The 17,838-nt window shown below is 39.0% G+C and overlaps 1 protein-coding gene across 4 annotated transcripts in view; it reads right to left on the bottom strand.

The window, feature by feature from the left end:
* Positions 1 to 13,144: 13,144 nt before the first annotated feature.
* Positions 13,145 to 17,838, bottom strand: part of VCAM1 (vascular cell adhesion molecule 1) — a 42,879-nt gene continuing 38,185 nt past the window's right edge. For all 4 annotated transcript variants that reach the window (XM_048312773.1, XM_048312775.1, XM_048312774.1 and 1 more), the window contains 3 exons: positions 17,300 to 17,563; positions 16,616 to 16,882; positions 13,145 to 14,121 (listed from right to left, as the gene is read on the bottom strand). In XM_048312773.1, the coding sequence (XP_048168730.1) occupies positions 13,961 to 14,121; positions 16,616 to 16,882; positions 17,300 to 17,563 (692 nt within the window). In that variant the 3' untranslated portion in view covers positions 13,145 to 13,960. The remainder of the gene's footprint in view (positions 14,122 to 16,615; positions 16,883 to 17,299; positions 17,564 to 17,838) is intronic.

The following is a 17,838-nucleotide window of genomic DNA, read 5'->3' as shown; positions in this document are numbered from 1 at the left end:
GCACAGCTGAAGACAGATTTGATTATTAACAATGAAATAGACTATTTAGAATGGGTTAAGATAGTACAAAACTCATATACTAAACAAAATACTTTATATAGTAACCCTTTGTGCTTGCAGTAAGAAATTAAGGTAATCTGACACTGAATCAATGATAGCCACCTTCATAGAGAAAAGGTCAATGTGATGTTGAACTAACTTCCTTTTAACATACTTTGGTCAGTCAGCACAAAAAGTTTTTAAACTGTGCTTTTAGATAGATTTGTTTGCTTCCGTCTCATAGGATGGTGACCTCCAGGACAAGATTTATGTCCTCTGACTGCAAGCCAGATTCCTGTATCCTGTTTATTATTTAATATGTGCTCTGTAAAATAAGCACAATTCAAATGCCTTGCCATTCTGTCAAGAGTCAAGCCCAAGCCCACATTTAGACAGAATTTAGGTGTTTTATCCAATGAAACAGAAATCCTGAAACAGAATCAATGAAACTTTCTTCCATATGAACACCCCAGTCATCCTTGTTATCATGCAGGAAAAAAGGAGAGACTCTGTCCCACAGCAAATTGGACAGCTACGGATTGTTGTAATTTGGAGGGAAAGGTAGTTAAACCCATTCTGGCAGAGGAAGAAGTTGACACCTGGATCTTTTACTTCCTGGGAGATACTTTAATGCACATACTGTGAAAAGAAGGAAACTTTACCACCTCTGTTCTGACTGTTAAATGACTACTGGGGTTTTCTGATGAAAAGGCTGTTGGTCCCCACAATACAAGACCACAAATGGAAGGAATGACATTCCTGCAGAAAGAACTGAGTTTTGAAGTTACCCACATACCACTTAGGGCTCAGTAGCAGCCTGCAAGAATTCCGATGCCTCCCTGCTCCACTCCTCATGGGCTGCATAGTGAGCCTGGGAGCACAAACCAGGGCTCCCACTGTCCAGGAATTTGAGTCTCAGAGCCAGCCACCACCATCCAACCATTTTTACTTAAAGCTTCTTCTCCCACATCTGACTGCATGAAATTCAAGTTTCTAGTAAATCATAAGCAGGCTGTTTCCAAGATCCACCACTCCCCTGAGCAGGTGGTACGGGCAAGTGAAACAAGGACAAAATTCAACAGAAGACGGTAAGAAAACCTCAGCAAAAAGTGCACAATTTTCCATAGGATCTCATGACATATTACAAAATTTCTGACACTTAGCGGGTTTAAATTACCCTACTTGTCTAAGCTTCTCTTTCTTTCTTTCATTAGTTCGTTGTAGCATGTGAGTCTGTGAAGAAGTGAGCAATGCCCATTTCCTGCACTGCAGACTATCAGTCTCCATCTTGCAGACTCAGTTGCAGTTGAGCCAAGTGCTTATGACAAATAGAAACAATTTTTTTTAATTGTCTTTTTTACGTCTTGTTTTTCTAAAATTTCCTTTTCTGCTTCTATTTTTATTTTCTACATTCTGCTTTCAAGTTCATTTCTTTCCTGCTTTATGTGCATTTCTCACCTTCTCTCCAACTTTACATTTCCCTCATTTCCTTTTCCCACCTTCCTCTCACATTCACATCTACTGAGAGAAGCGTTACAATATCAAAGTATTGTTAGACTACAGATTTAGAAGTACAGTCTGGCTCCAGTTAACCTTGATCCTTGTAAAACCACTTCACTTCCTAAAAACCACAATTGGAGATGCAGAAAGTGTTCAAGGACATCTCTGTAAGCCCCTCCTACAGTTTAAACGAGCAGAGGCTCAGTTCCCATGAATGCAGCACCAGCCTCTCTCTGCAGAGACAGCTGCAGAAATGGTGGTTCGTGATGTCTTATGAAATAAAAGGAATGCTATAACATGGGATTCACGTTTTTTCTGCATAAATAGAGGAGAGACACATCCTCCTACAGAGCTGGGTTGGAGTTTTTTGCCTCAAACAATTTGTTATTTAAACCACATGAGACTGAGGCAAATTAGGCTCGTGCATATAATGCTGTAGCTGAGCCTACGTTTATGGTCAAGTTCCTGGAGCCAGCTGCACCCACAGAGCCTGGAGGGAGACTTGCATGGGAACCTGGCTATCCCCATGTCTGAGTCACTCCTCCTGGCAGGATCTTGGCTCACCCGCCTTAGACAAAGTAAGATTTAATGTGTAGGCAGCATGAATTATCTGGGAGTTATGGCTCAAGTAAGCTAAAAAGGAAAGTCAGTCAAATACCATTCTAGCAAAACTGGATCCCCACTGTATACATGGAGATTTGTGAGGTCTTGCAATTACCTTTCAGTCCTTAGCAAAATAAGTTATTGGCCCATAAACAAGAGACATCTTTGAAAGAAGAGCATTTTTCTTTTAGTACTCCTTGTTTAGGTGGCAGAATGTTCCTCAGAGTATGTCTAAGACTGCATATAAACTGCTGGGAAGCTGGGATAGAAATTTCACAAAATTACTTGCATGAGATTCCTGAGGTTTCCCAACTTCATGCAGGAAAAGAACAAGACTGATTTTTCTCACGTAAATGTAAGACTGATCTTCAGTTAAACCAAGATATGCAATATCCACAAAAGCCCAGAAATAAAAGATTAAATAAAATGTGTTCAAATTTTAGAATGGTCTCTTTCCCAGCATTTTACTTCTACATATGCTTTATCTACCCTGCACTAAAATTACCACTGTATGAGGAAGAACACTCTTCTGCCTCAGCAGAAGTAATAAACAGAGCAAAACCTACTCTGGCACAGCTTTACAACCCCATGCAGATAGAGACACTATTTCCCCCTTTAATCTTAGAAGCAAATAGTAGTAGTGTTGGTGGTGGTGACGACAAACACCCAAATTTAGGTCAGGGGATTAAATAGCTGCATGGATGGCTGGCAGATCACATTGTAGTTACACTCCTCTAAAAAGGCACTGCTGTTGGTTGACATGAATTTTGATGTTACACAAATATGTGTGTAAAGCAGCTGACTCTAGAGTATCATGAAAAATAATTTCCCAAGAAATTTGTTTATGAGAAGAGAGTAGGAAGACAAACAGCAACTATTTGCAGATTTATGTTCTCAGCTCATGGATTTTGACGCAAAGTTTCAGGGGTTTTGGTATTTTTCATTGTTGAGAAAGTGAGTCATAATACAAGACAACAGGAACAAAATGTGTTCTTAACCAACTTGCTGTTTCAAAACAATACTGGGAAGATGCTGACATATCAATATGTATCACTCATACAACAAAACTGCTGAAAGCGACTCAGAGCATACATTCGTCTGCAGCTCTGTATCTGCTCCCGGGTTCCTTAGCAAAAGGTTCTAGACTGCAGGCTTTCTCCAGGGGCAGTGGACACTGAACCACCATGATGCAGCTCACAGCCCTGGGTTTGTGCTGGTGTCCCACTGTTTCACCCAGCTGGACTCTTGGCTAATGCAGTTGCTGAGGTGGAAGCCACTGAAGAGGTTTTATACCAGTAACACAGGGAAGCACTTACTGGAGTTCATGGGATGTGACTGAAATGGTCACACGACTGGAATCCAGAGTGGATGTACAAGTGAGAATTTTCAAACAGGAAATGAGCAGAAGAGGTGTTTTCTGTAACTAATACTGAACAAGAAGTGAAAACTTCTCTTTTACTCAATGCTTATTCATTAAACCAAAATATTCTGACCTTACCCTACATCAAAGCTTCTTAGAAGTTTTCAAGGTGAGCAAATCTATACTTCCGTAGGTTTTTGGTGATATTGGTGATTTATGGATGGCTGATCCTAAATGCCATTTGCAATAAGCTGGAAAGGGATATGGCTGCAAAGCACTGCAGGGCAATGGTAGGAGAGATATAGTCCATCATCACATCTTCCTTTGTAAGGGCTGAATTCTTCATCCTGTGTGACCTCTGATGGTCTCATTTATCTTTACAGTACAGGTCTTCACACTTAAAAGAAAGTTAAGGCAACCTTAAACTCTTTCTGGGAATACAGATTTACTTGCATAATCTTTTCAATCAAGGATACTCTAAAGGAAGTCCTAAATGTGGTTATCAAATACACCAAAACTGTTCTGGGAAATGGAAAATATTTTTCAGTCAAATTAGTTGGAAAATCCAGGTCAGGCTTTATAAATATCAAAGTCTTCCAGAGAGCAGCCAACTGCTTTCCACTTCCTACAGGAAATTTTTCTCTGTGACATGTTGAACAATGACCATTTAGATGAAGTTATTAATAAGTAGGCAATTAAAAATCACTGTTCTAGGAGCAGTAAAATTTCTGCTGAGTGTGCATCTATGGTTAAATAAAGGTCAGCTAGCAGGAGTAATCGGTCACAGACACTTTCAACTGATGCAAGAGTGGGAGAGATGGCTCTGTCTTCATCCTGATGATCAGCATCTCTGCCTTGGTTGCACTAGCCTAAACAAGTGTGAGATTCTACAGCACTTTCAATTCAGGACCTGATCCAGTCAGAAAATTAATCCAGAGGAAAAGAAAAAAAGGGAGGGGTGAATGAGAAACTAGTTTTCTGTAAGGAGCAGACCCTCTCTTTGACTTAATTGGTGTTTGGGATTGGAAACTATGGCTATCAGCCAGACCAGGTCACCTTAAGACAACAATATCCCAAAAATATTACAATGCAAAGAATAAGATGCAGAATAATCCAAGAAACATTATAGCTCCCTTAAGGTAAATAAATGATGGAACTTCCTTTGGAATAGGAAGTACTGCACTGATAATTGCTTATGAAAGGTGACACTGCACTAGAGGTTTTAGAGAGGGTGATACAGATTACTCAGAAAAAAGAAGACAAAAAGGAGAAGTATTTTAAACTGATCAAAGGAAACACTCTTCACAAAGTGTCTTATTAAACTGTGCAACTCTTTTCCACAGGAAGTAATTGGGACAGCACTTTTAAAGGAGTCATGAAATTACGGGACTTTTAGACTTATGACTATGCCATGGATTTGGAAGATAGACTGAATCTTATGCCTACCTTTAGGCAATATATACCAGATGGGAAAAACCCCCTTAATGCTATAGAAGCAGCTGGTCCTGTATCTGTCTTCAGGGATGTTTCTTGCATCCTCTTGTGAAACTTTGGTTGCTGCTTATTGCCCAAGATCAGTGTCTGTTTGAATATTTTTCATCTGCTCTTATACGGGAATTACACTGCTCCTTATAAAAAAACAATGGTATCTCATGGAAGCCTCTGTCATGCATAGTTACAGAAAAATTTAGGCAGGGATGATCACTGGAGATCATCAAGTCCAGTGTTTCACTGAAAGTAAGGCAAACTTTACAGTTAGATTAGATTGATCATGGTCTTTTCCAGCTGAATTGCAAAAGCCCCAAGGGCAGAGGTCCTACAGCTGCTGAGGTCCTGTTTTGGCTTCTGAAAACCCTCACCGTGTATTTGTTGCTCACGTACAACAGGAACTTCCCTTATCACATGTTTTGGCCATATCCCCTTCTCTTTTTACTGTACACCTCTGAGAAGGGACTGGCTCTCTGTTCTCTCTAATTTCTGATGACTGGAGGGATATGGAAAGGCTTCAATCAGTCCAGAAATATACTTTTCCCTTCTAAGATACATTTTTTTACCTAGCATCAGTATTTAGACATATCTGCAGCTTAAAAATTTCAAATTGCAAAACAGATTAAATGACATGGAGAAGTAGGCCTGCATTTGCCACAAAATTTCTCACACTTCGATTTTTAAACCTGCCATCAGAGTATTTTTGAAAAAGTCATAGCTTTAACTCAGTCTGCTTGTGATCTCTTGAATGTTAGGAGATCAGGTTATCAAGAACTAGATTGGCCAAGCATATTAAATGAAATTTAAGGTACTTCTTTGTACAATTTTTGCTTGGGCCATTATATCAGGGTGACCTAGAAGGTGCACTGCACTACATTCCTTTAGACTGCAGACTTCTGTCTCTTTCCATCCTGCGGATGGCTCTTTTAAGACACTCAAAAAACATGCTTTCAAGATGTCTGTTCTTGACAGTTCAGCTGCAGGAAAGATAACTGAAAAGAGGTATTCATCTTTTAAGTACAGGCAACGAAGTTAATCTTGTGGTTCAAAACTGACAGTTTTTCTTTTCAAGTGTCATAGACTTGAGCTCTGATTACACACTCTTCAGAGGCTCCAACAAAAGAAGCTCTTGTTTCCTCTGTGCTTCATGCTATTGGTCTATTGTTTCACATATTCATTTTGATAAATCATACAAAATGCTACCTTGAAATTAAGTTTTTGTCATTAACAGTGGAAACAATACCTACATAAACAATCTTTTATAAAATTCTGTTTGTTAAAATGTTCTACTAATTCAGTAAGATTCCTAATATTTTTCTCTTACCTGTTTTATAGTCCTTACCATGTTTTATTATTACTGTTATTAAAATAAGTGTAGGACATTTAACAATACATCAGAAATTCTTTCATACCCTCTGGTCCAGACTTCTACATACCAAAAACCTTAGTCTCTCCTATAATCCAAGTAATCTACCTCAAAAATTTTCCCAGGGTTTTTGTGGAAACGATTGGGAAGGCTTTATTTTGTTTGCAATGAACAAAAGCAGGTGTGGCGGCCAGTCTTGCTCCTGCTAGTCCTGACCCTGACTGTCACAGTCATCCCCTGCTTTGTTGTATTTGAATATTAAATATCTAAATGAGAGTTCTTCAAATGTGAAAGTAATTGATTACTCACCTGTACTGTGTTAAATACAGCAATTGGCAATATAAATTGCATGCAGAATTACTCCTTAATAGGTCTGGAACATGCAGCTCTCCAGCTAGGTTGTGGGATCACTGCCAAATCCCTCTCTTCTGCTGTTGACAGCTTGTGGCAATGCTGTGCAGAGTTCTTCACACTGCATTCTCTTGTGCCCCAGACATTATCTAGAAATCTAGATAGTTCAGTGTTGAAAGATGGCTCAAACTTTTCCCCACTTTCTTCCATTTTGAAAAAAACACAAACCAAAACAGTACAAGGCAGAAATTTCAAAAGCTCCCAAACATACCACCATAAGATCTCAAACTCAGCAAAGCAGTACTTCATCTCTTGCAAACAAGGATGTTGTGCATGCTATGGATTTACATAATTTCAAGTGTCAAAATGAAAACAAACCCCTTGCAAGTTACTAAATGCAGTAAAGGAAACTCTGACTCAGGAGACTCCTGAGCTTCAAAGAAGCTGGAGGTTGGGAGTGCATTTAGAGAACATATTACCATGCTTGTTGCTTTTACAGCATTTTTTTTTAGGCATTCAGTTTTATCTGATGGTGGTTAAAAGCTTTGGCTTGACATAGTGTGGTCATTCTCACGCTCTGCATCAAAATGAATGTCATTTTCCTTTCACTGAGTCTTCCTAAAATTATCTTGCTACCTTCTTAATTTGGTCTCATTCCAAAATTAAGCATATGCATCTATAAAAGCTGCAGAAACCTTGTGGGTGATTCAGCATTAAGCTCACACAGAATTTATATTCTCTTCCCTATTAAATCACGCCCAAGGCTAAACAGGTGCCTTGATCATAGCTCACATCTACTCACCTGTTTCTCATTTTTGCAGCAAGAGAACTTTGCTAGTTAAAAATCACAACAGCTTTTATAAAGTTGATTTTCATGTCTGAAGAAGTGCAAATATTGGAGGTTTATACCTTCTCATTTTATCGAATTAACAGTGAGTTAGACACAGGAAAGAAAACAGGAATAATCACACTTGCAGCCTACTGGTAAAGTGTGCTCTTCAACTGCTTGCTGCTACAGACACTACTAAACAGGAAACAAGAGAAAGAAGAATTATGTTCTGACAGAAAGTTTATATGTATCATAAAATAAATGGGATATTTCAGTACATTTGTATTTTGAACACAGAATTTCAGCCTAGGAATTACTTTTAGATGTCAAAATACATTCTCCTGTATTCTGTTAATTTCCTTATCTGCTTCTACAGATACACCACTTTTTTGGCTGTCAGAAAAAGCACGCAGAGCCTGATTCTGCCATGTTCTTGTTTTTTACTTCCCCTCAGACAGCTTGGGAAAAGTGCCAACATTGTCATGATTTCTCAAAAGGAGTGATCTTTAATCAATACAAACAAAATCTTGCTATCTGCTCCATCCCTGCTCAGTTATCAGCACCAAGACCATTGTGACTATGAACTAGAACAAAAGCCTCAACAACCATGTGGCACTGGAATTGCATTTTGTTTGTAAGAAGGAAGTTTTCTTTCCTTCTTCCCAGAGCTTATCTACAAAACCTAAATTACATCACTAAAATATTTATTTCTGTATGCTTCTCAGATAGGAGTGCCTGAATGATTACTCAACAGTGAAGAATCATGCTGTCTTGCCTCACTCTCTGGTTATGAAGCTTGGATATAAACAAAGGGACAAATATTCATTTTTAGTTGAACGGGAAATCAATAGGAAAAATAGTAGATACATTTTCAATGTAATTTTAAAAATGGAATGCAGTTGTGTTTTAACTCTATTTTATATGTATTGCTGATATTGAAACAAGCAGATGAATGCACCATTTGTGGTAAGATTTTGTTGTTTAAGCCCATTAGCTGTAAGTCAAGTAAATACCACAGCCCCATGTTCTGAAGTTCTCCATTCAGCTGCATGTTATCAGTGGTGCCAAAGGATCAAGGGCTGTTTTCTGCCCTGTACACCGTGTGCCTGGGAATGTAAAAAGCTAGTTTAATCTACCAGGTTTGACTAGCGAAGAGGCCCTGTAGCTCAACTGGTAGCAGTGTCTCAAAATTACCTCACTGTTAAAACTGATAATCTCCATCACTGGAAATCTCCAATAAATACGAAAGAACAACATGAAATATAACAGTTGGAAATACGTGGGAGTGTTCAAGACATGACATCTGTGTTGGAACATCCTATGCCACCATTTCTTTCAGCTGCTGAGAGCAGATGTCCCATATCTGCCTCTCATTCAAAGGAAAGGAAAAATATTTAAGAGAAAAAATCAGCACCATTAGGACAGAACATTTTGGCTTTTACAATCACACACAGCAAAGAGGATTAAAGTCAAGTGATCTTACTTTCCTCATATTTCCTCCTTTCTGGCTCCTTTAACACATATGGATATAGTGTTTATTACTGCAATTTAAAAAAAAGAAAAGAGAAAGAGAGTATTTGTTGTCCTACTTCTAGTCACATAAGCACAGAGTCACAGACTGTCTATCACATCTGTTTATAAAATACATATTTTCCTTTTTTAAAAATAAATGTTCAGATTTAAACTTCCCAATTTCTTCGCATTGCAGAAAGTAAAAGGTGCCCTTGTAAGGGTAAATTTTCAACCTGTCAAAAAAACTGTTTCCCTTGTTAAACATAGCAGAACCACTGAGAGGAAAAAAGGACCTCATAAGCAAGGGGAACTTCCCACTCCTGTGTCTCACAGCCACACATTTGGCCATTCCATGTATTTTAGCAGCACCAGAAGGACTCCTCAGGCGAGAAGGGCAGAGGGACAGACAGGAGGTTCCCTGCTTTTGTACCCACTGGGTGCCCAGATACTTGCAACAACACACTACTAAGATGCCTGGTAGCTAATAGCAAAGACCATCACTCTTTTTACAAGCATTTCCATATTTCTAGTAACATAACTTGCACCACTTTGGTGGCAGAATATGTAGCACATGGATCCCAAAAGGTTGTGAGACTTAAAGACTGTTGAGCTGCACAAATGACAATGGAACAAGAGAGGGAGTTTCCCTGACGTAACCACTTCTCTCACTTCTTCCTAAAATGTGAAGTGGCCTTCAAACTGAGTATGGAGTAGTGTCAAAAACTCTGTCAGGTTTTGATTGGTAAGTTGAAAGGTATAGGTAAAATTCCGACTGCTTAGTTTGACAAAGTTTTTTTGCCTCAAGTTAAAAGGTATGTGTAGTGCTGGAGAGGATTTAGAAAAAACCACAAGGATTATTTATTGCTGTAGAAAAGACAAATGTAGCTACCAACAGCCCTATGGCTTTAGTTTATCAAAGAAATAAGAGATTACTTGGTTGCAGCACGCCCAAATTATCAGTTGGGGGAGAATGGTGTAAAAGGATAGAAAAATCCGATTAGGAAGTACGCCATGGATGTATGACTGGAAGGGCACCACTAATTACCAAGGACAACTGCATATTCTCTGTTTATGATGAATTTCCAGATCAGATCCCTTACAGGGGAACACACTCTGCTTAAAGAAATTATGTGGTCCAGCACAGCAGCAAGTCCATGAAGCTGAATGGCCTACCCCATTCAGAGATAGGAGATCATCATTTGCCCTTAAACATCCTGATCATGCCCTGATCATGCCCTGAAAACAGGAGGAGCCTGCCCCTTCAAATACAAGGCCAACAATGTTATCTCCAGCACATAACAGCACTTGTCTCATGGGATATATTAACTGTTCCCTTCAGGATACCTAAAAATTATTTGAAAGCATTCTTGGAGATGTTTAAAAAATGTATCTTTTTCTGTTTGAGCTTTATATTTTAAGAAAGAATACATCCTGGACTGACTTGAGGGAGTGAGATTTTGCAATCACCTGTTAAAATCCAGACTCATATTAGCATTGCCCAGTGGTATTTTTGGGCTAAAGTCCTGAGGACAAAAAAGCAACAGCTATTCTTGAGCACAGATCAGACAGGGGAAAATGCATATCTGTAACTTGTGAAGTGACTTTATAGAGAAAACCTGAGAGGACCCGTCACAGCTCTTTGCTTTACAGACCACTTTCTTGATCATAAAGACAGGCCCTGCGGCAGGGACTCTTACCTAGACCTCAAGGCAGCTCTGAAACAACTTGCTGGGCTGGAGCTGCTGTTCATGACTTTTTGCCAAGGCAGAGGCTCTGCAAGTTGCTTATGAGAAATTGTGCAAGGAGAAGCAATATTCCTTCTGTAATTTTGAATAAAAAGAGAAGTTATTAGACTGTGAACTTTCAGCCTCCACAGGACAAGTTTGTACTGATATCATTTAGTTCCCTGGAAAATACCGAGAACCAGACAGTAGGGAAGGAAATCCCCTGGCAAAACCCTTCTTTGTGATTTCACTGCTAGGAAGCTCACTGCCCACACAAGAGCAAACTCTCCTAAAACACGAACTGGAAGTTCTATCTATTCACTTAATGTTTCTGGGGGAAAAGCTGGCCCTGTTGAAATCACAGAACAATTCCTATCCACTCAAGTAACTTAATACCCTAATAGAGGTCCTGAGAAGGCAGACAAGCCAGGTGGACATTAGCATCTGTATCTGTATCAGAAATACTGATGAAACCAACAGCTGAAAGGATACTGGGAACTCATGGAGGAATTTCCAGTAAAGACTACTCAAGTACCAAAGCACTGTTGCAAGATGACTCCTATTTCTCTTCCACCCAGGTTTTGTCTTTTCAGTCCACAGGAGAGGGAAAAACAGCACAGGAACTTTCATGCCCCTTCTGCAAGTAGATCTGGCCCAAGGCAGCTCAGAGGAGGAGTAAGAAGACAAGGCATACCTTGGTGGGTCTCACCAGCAACCCAGCTACCCCAGGATGTCTCCAGCAGTGAAAGACATTATTTCAGGACATCATACACTGGCCAGTTCCTTTGGTATACATTCTGAGTATTGCTCAGCATCAATGGCCATTGAATTAGGGATGCTGTACAACACATTTCTGCCTACTCCCTTTCGTTTTTGTTTATGGACCTTCAGCCCATTATTTTTTCCATTCTGCTTTTGAGCCAATTGACAGTGTTATCCCCCATGACCCTTCTGCAGCAGCTTCCAGAAGATTAACACTCACCCTGTAAAGAAGTACTGTTCTATTTTATTTGTTAAACCACTTTCTCCTTAGTTTGCGTGTCTTGTAGTTCTGGAATTGCATGATTTAGCAAAGAGTTCTGCATCTGTTGTTTTCTATCAGCTGTCTTCACATTTGGAAAACATCAGTCAGAACCTCTCCTCCTTCAGCATTCTCTCTCCAACCTGGAAAGTCCCAGGCATTTTAATTAGTCTCATTTTCCAGTTCTCCTTCTCTGTGTCTTTCCTAACTATCCTTCCTGCAATACAGACACCAGAACCTCACTGAGTAGGCAAAATGTGTGTGCACCAAAGTTTTGCACAGAGGAAAAAAATCATGCTTTCTGGTTTATTCACAAGGCAGCATTGAGACAGGCCTGACATTATTCTGAATAAATATGCCTGGCACCACCTCCAAGAAATTTATGTCATGGGCCTGTCAAAGCTCTCCTCCTCCTCTGTCTTCAATCTTTTCTTCACCCTCCTACTGCATGCTCACATTCCTCCAAGCCAAGTCCACACTGCTCTCCATTTTTCTGCTACACCCCCACTTTCCAAGCCTGCCTTTCCAATCTAGGTAGACATCTTGCATGAACTGATTTACTGTGCACAAAACACTGCTGAACACACTATGAAAAGGATATGGGAGATGTGCACCACTGCCTCATCCCAGAGCTAGCCTCATCCCAGAGCTAGCACCTGCATTTGCATTGCTGTTGGCGGCAGTTGTTACCATGTATATAATGTAAAGATATATTATTTTCACGTATGTCTGCTTGAGCTTCTGTGTGCAAGTTTGGAGGGGCCAGGCTCACCTTCCTGTGCCTAGAACGATGGATCAGGCCACACTGGACCAGGATACATTTCAACCTCTCAGCCACAGAGCCTGCACCTCCCACAACTTTGCCTTCAGTGCTGAATATCAGCACCCAGATGAGTCAAAGCACCACTGCTAGTCAGAAGAAGAGAGGTAAGGATAAATACTATCAAATTCCACCTCTCCTTCCTTCTGTCTTTGCCTCTGCACAGGAAGTCCACACTTTTCACAGCCATTTTGCCAACACTGGCAAGTGTGTGGTGAAACAGGCACTAACCAGAGTGAAGCATGCAGACACTGGTTCTCTGTTAAAGGGAAAGTAGTCAGGCAAGTGGTTTAGATTTCCACAGTGAGCAGCTTGGGAAGGGCATTTCTTCAGGAAACGACTCGCCCACCATTGCCAAGTGCACAGATTTTGCTTGTGCCCCCTGCCTGTGCATTGAGGTTGCTGCCAGCCTTGCTTGTGCCTTTGCATCTGGGGCTTCCCACAACACCCACAGCTGCTGCTGCTAAGGACAATCTCCTTCCATAGTAATGTGTATTCTGGCATCATCTTAAACAAGCATCACTAGCGGGATTTAGTCAAAGAAATCTACTGGCAGTTTTATTTTGCAGTGGAAATTGGTAAAGTATATTTAAAATCAGCTTAGATTTTACAAGAAGAGTCTGATTTGGCTCATCACAAAATAACAGAATTCTGACATTGATCTAAGAATGATCAAAGCCTACAAAAATACCTTGGCAGTCCTAGAATTTACTAGATTATAACCCCAGGCATTTTTTGAATAATATTTAAAATAAAACATTTCACAAATGAGCCTCGAAGTCTTAAATTAGTTTAAATTTGTTAGAAATGCATAGCCCAGTGATTGCATAACTTCATTGAAGATGCAGTTTATGGCAATATCAGTGAAAAGAGAACATTTTCCAAACATTACCACAAACAGACAAATTATATAAAAAACATTCGTACTGCAGAGTAATACAAAATAAAAATCACCTGATCAGCTCAAGAAATATTCATTTATATCTTTGAATTAACAAAATTACTCTGTACAGTTGCAACAAGACTTCAGTTTTACAAACTGATATTTAGTTGAACATATTTATGACACAAATTATACACTATGTACAAACCTAGTTCTTCACAGAGCTCTTTGTTCAGCATGCTTCAACACAGAAGTGATTTACCAATTTGTAGGATAGGATTCTAGCTCTTCCTTTAATTTAAATACCAAAACACTTCTCAAAACATGAAAAAAAAAATCCATTTGCTATCACATGGTGCTGTTCTTAAGTCACTTGTTTGTTACCATATGTTACAGAAGAGTAGAACCAGTCACAGCAATAAATAAATGTGCTTATTATCAACTAAAGACTTGTATTCACATGATCACACTTTCAACCTGAGTGCTTTTACAAGACTGTAGGATCCATTGATCTTTGCTTGCCTTGACACGTAGATCAAAATTGCAACTGCAGGTACTGCTACTGCTGCTACAGATGAGAATGCAATAATCAATGGTATCATCTGATCTGGTTCTTCCAATCTTGCTGAAAATGGAGACAAAAGGAGAAAAAAATTGTGTAAATATTCTTTGAAACAGATACATGTACATCACTGTAAAAGCAGTGTTATTAATGACCTTCATTTGGAACATATTTCTGTTGTCATGCACAAAGCATGTTTTTTGTGTTTTCCTTACATTTTCTCCTTTAGTAACTTCATATTACATACTTTAATTTCTAGCCACTATCTCGATCTTAAATTTGCTTTGCAAGTTCAAACCCATCTGATATCATCTACAATGAAGAATACCATGAAATTAATGAAGAATACAAGAGGAATACCACATACTTTACAGGAAACGTTTGAGTGCATTTCAACCTCCTGGAATTCATCTTTCAAGGGGAAGACCATGTTTTAAAAGTCCAATATTTAGTTATTTTTGTGAAACAGAACTTTCTCTGGATTAATCTCACTGTTCACGCATGTGGACAGAAATGCAGCTGGGATCCACATTTTTCTGGCCCTATCCCTAAAGCTACCACACCAACTCACGTAAGAGAGACAATGACATCCACACTGAAAGGAGGTTAAATACAACTTATTCGGACCAGGTTGTTTGGTTTGATTTTGGGTGAGGGGTTTTTTTTAGGTTAACTGCAGTACTGTCATGCAAGGATCAGCTATGAACTAGTCGTGCTCACCTTGACAAAAAATTCACTAGAAAGTACAAACAAAGTAGGATTAAGGCAATAGACCCACCCATCTACAACAGCTATCTCGATCTCTGAAATGTTGTTCCAACCTTACTGGAAATATGAAGTACATATCTGTTTGCATAATTTTTGGTGACAGTGCAGAGTATAAATTTCCATTCATTGATGGCAGAATAATTTCTCCTGATGGGCTTTTTTTCAGGACAATCTCTGAGGGTATATATGCTACATGTAATAGCGATATTTTCTACTTTAACATTTTCTGATGGATATACTAACACAGCAATATTTTGGAGAGGAACTGAAAAGAAATGCAAGGTAGGATTTAGCAACAAACAGAAGCAAAACTCGTGAGGCATCAGCAGCTTTTACAGGCAAAATACTAATCCAGTCAATGGGCCCACTATAGTAGTTGAGCACGTGGCTTTAGGCACTACTCTGTCACCAGCTATCCTTCACACACTGAAGCCAACAGCAGCTGGCAAAAAGAACATTTTATCAATTGATGGAGTATGTTGCATAACTTTTACATTATATGGAGCCTCTTCTTCTTTTCTTATTTCAAATTCACTATTTATTTGTTTGAGTTCATGAAAGGGCACAGACCAACAAAACCAGAGGTCTATGTCCACTTTCAACACAAGAGAAACAGAAAAGGCAAAGGAAGGAGTCCTAGAAGTGTATTTTTTTTCCACTAGGTTCCTCAATTTTATATCCTGTTTTCAAAAGATGGAAGTGGAAATATGAAAAATGTTGAGGCAGCAATTATTTTGCGTATCTACCATTTTGGACTGAAGTTTTCACTAGCATTAAGACCACTGATGACAAAGACCTGTACAACTTATCTTAGTTTTTTTAAAGACAATTCATTCTTAATGAAACTGAAGATGTCACTCTATCTGCATAAAAGAAATCCTAATATGAACTCCGTAGAGCATTTATATTAACTAACATTTGACATAAGTACTATGTGCTGAGACTACTCTCCCAGTTCATTAAAGGTATGCATGTGTATTTTCCTGCATCCCTTAGCCAAGCCCTGTCTGCGGTATATTTGCTATCTATTGTTTCAAGGGTTGTGAACCCATCAGCAATTTTCTTTTATAGAGTACTCCTAAGAGATGTAACATTTGCAGATATGCAAGGAATGGTAACACTTTGTCCTTGTTTTGCTTTGCTTGAAGGGGAAATCAAAAGTGTATTTTTTGGTGCAGCTATTAAAATAGTAAAGAATAGGGAAGAGAGCTGAATTGGTGGCAGAAGTGATCCCAAAGCAATACCCTTTTGTCATGCAAGAGGCAGAAGCAGCAGAGCTAAAGGAGAGAAGCCTGATTACTATTGAAAATGAAACTTTGCTATCATTTCATTTTAAGTTGAGGAACTAGCATTTTGTGTAGCTTAAATGCAGATTGCAAGAGGAGGAAACAGAGTTGTAACTTAGGGAAGAAGCAAGGAGCTGTAACACAGTGCTTCCACAGAGCAGTTTCAGCATGCACTTTCTCCTGGAATATTTTGTATGCAGATTTCCACTGAGGCCTGTTTGGAAGGAAATACAGGCACTGCATACCTTCTTTACCTCAAGCATACATTCGTCAGTTGGAAGGAGTGATGGAAGCCCCGCTGACTTACGAACATTTCATAAGCTGTCTGTACTGAGGCAGACTTCATGCTTCATTGTTTAAAGCTTCCTAAATGACTTAGTGATGTTAGGGCCACTTTTTAATTCCATTGACATCAAAGACAGAATTACCTCATCCTTCACAAAGAAGATCTGGACCTAAAATATATAAACCAAAAAACTTGTTTTCTGGCTCGTTCTACAAACCTTGAACATGTAATTTCACAGATTTTTCTTCCTTGCCAAATGGATTATAAGCTTCACATTCATAAAGCCCCAGATCTTGACTTTTCAAGTTCTGTATAGTTAAAGTCGCATTTCTAAAAATTTTCTCAGATTCCCCAGTGGCCTTCTTTTTCTTCCAGGAGATCACAGGAGCTGGATTACCAGAACTAGTACATTTCATTGTCACAGTTTCTCCTTCTTTAAGAGCAGCAGTAGGGATAACAGTGATCATTGTGTTCTTTGGTCCATCTGAAAGGAAGAGTCCTATAGTAAATCACCACTGGATTTTTAGTGATGGATCCTACATGTCCTACTGGATGTCAGCCTCCCAACATTAATTTCTTTTTCATTCTCAAAAAGAAAAGTAAAGCACACAGTATCAGAGATTCCATACAAACCCTCCATAGCCTAAACATACTAACCAAGTACTTCTAACCATGTAGATCAATTTCTCACTCATTCAGATCTGGACTTTAGAATGTCATTATATTTAAGATTTCATGACTTTGTTTTGTTCGTCAGCACTGCTCCTTTCTTAGGGAAGAGCAGAGGACAACGTTGATTTTTTTGTTCTCACAGGGTTTTGTTTAATTTGATGGTTATATTTATCACTGAAGAACTAACTAATTAATTTTAAATTACTGGGAAAACTTTACACATACTTACATTTCACATTAAGTGTGATTTCACTTCTACTGTTCCCAAACTTATTTTCTGCTATACATTCATAGTCTCCTCCATTTTGGAATGTCACAGATGGAAGAAGGATACTCCTGGCACTGTCAGGCCCCATGTCTGCGTTGTCAGATTTTCTCCTTAAAATAATCTTGGGAGGAGGGCTACTTTCAGCAGAACATTGTATGGAAACATTTTCTCCTTCTTTAACTGTTGTAGAAGGTTCAATGGAGAATTTTGTAATGACTGGAGCACCTGCATGACAAAAGAAAAGGCTGTTAAACTAACACAAGGTACTAAAGATGGAGAGGTTTTTAAGAAAGCGGGAATTGCTTGCTCAAGGATCTGTTTATTTTGGTTTTGATCCCAGACAATCTAAGACTTTTGGCTCTATCAAAACAGTAGCAATCAACCAGTCAATCATAAAATATTACAACAACAATATTATTATGTCCGAAAGATTTTTACCATTAAATTACTATTACATTTATTACTAATGACTAAAACTATTAGTTCAAAGAAGGAGACTG

The sequence above is a fragment of the Corvus hawaiiensis genome, chromosome 9 (assembly GCF_020740725.1).
Source record: "Corvus hawaiiensis isolate bCorHaw1 chromosome 9, bCorHaw1.pri.cur, whole genome shotgun sequence".
Lineage (NCBI taxonomy): Eukaryota > Metazoa > Chordata > Aves > Passeriformes > Corvidae > Corvus > Corvus hawaiiensis.
This window is presented reverse-complemented; position numbering and strand designations above follow the sequence as displayed.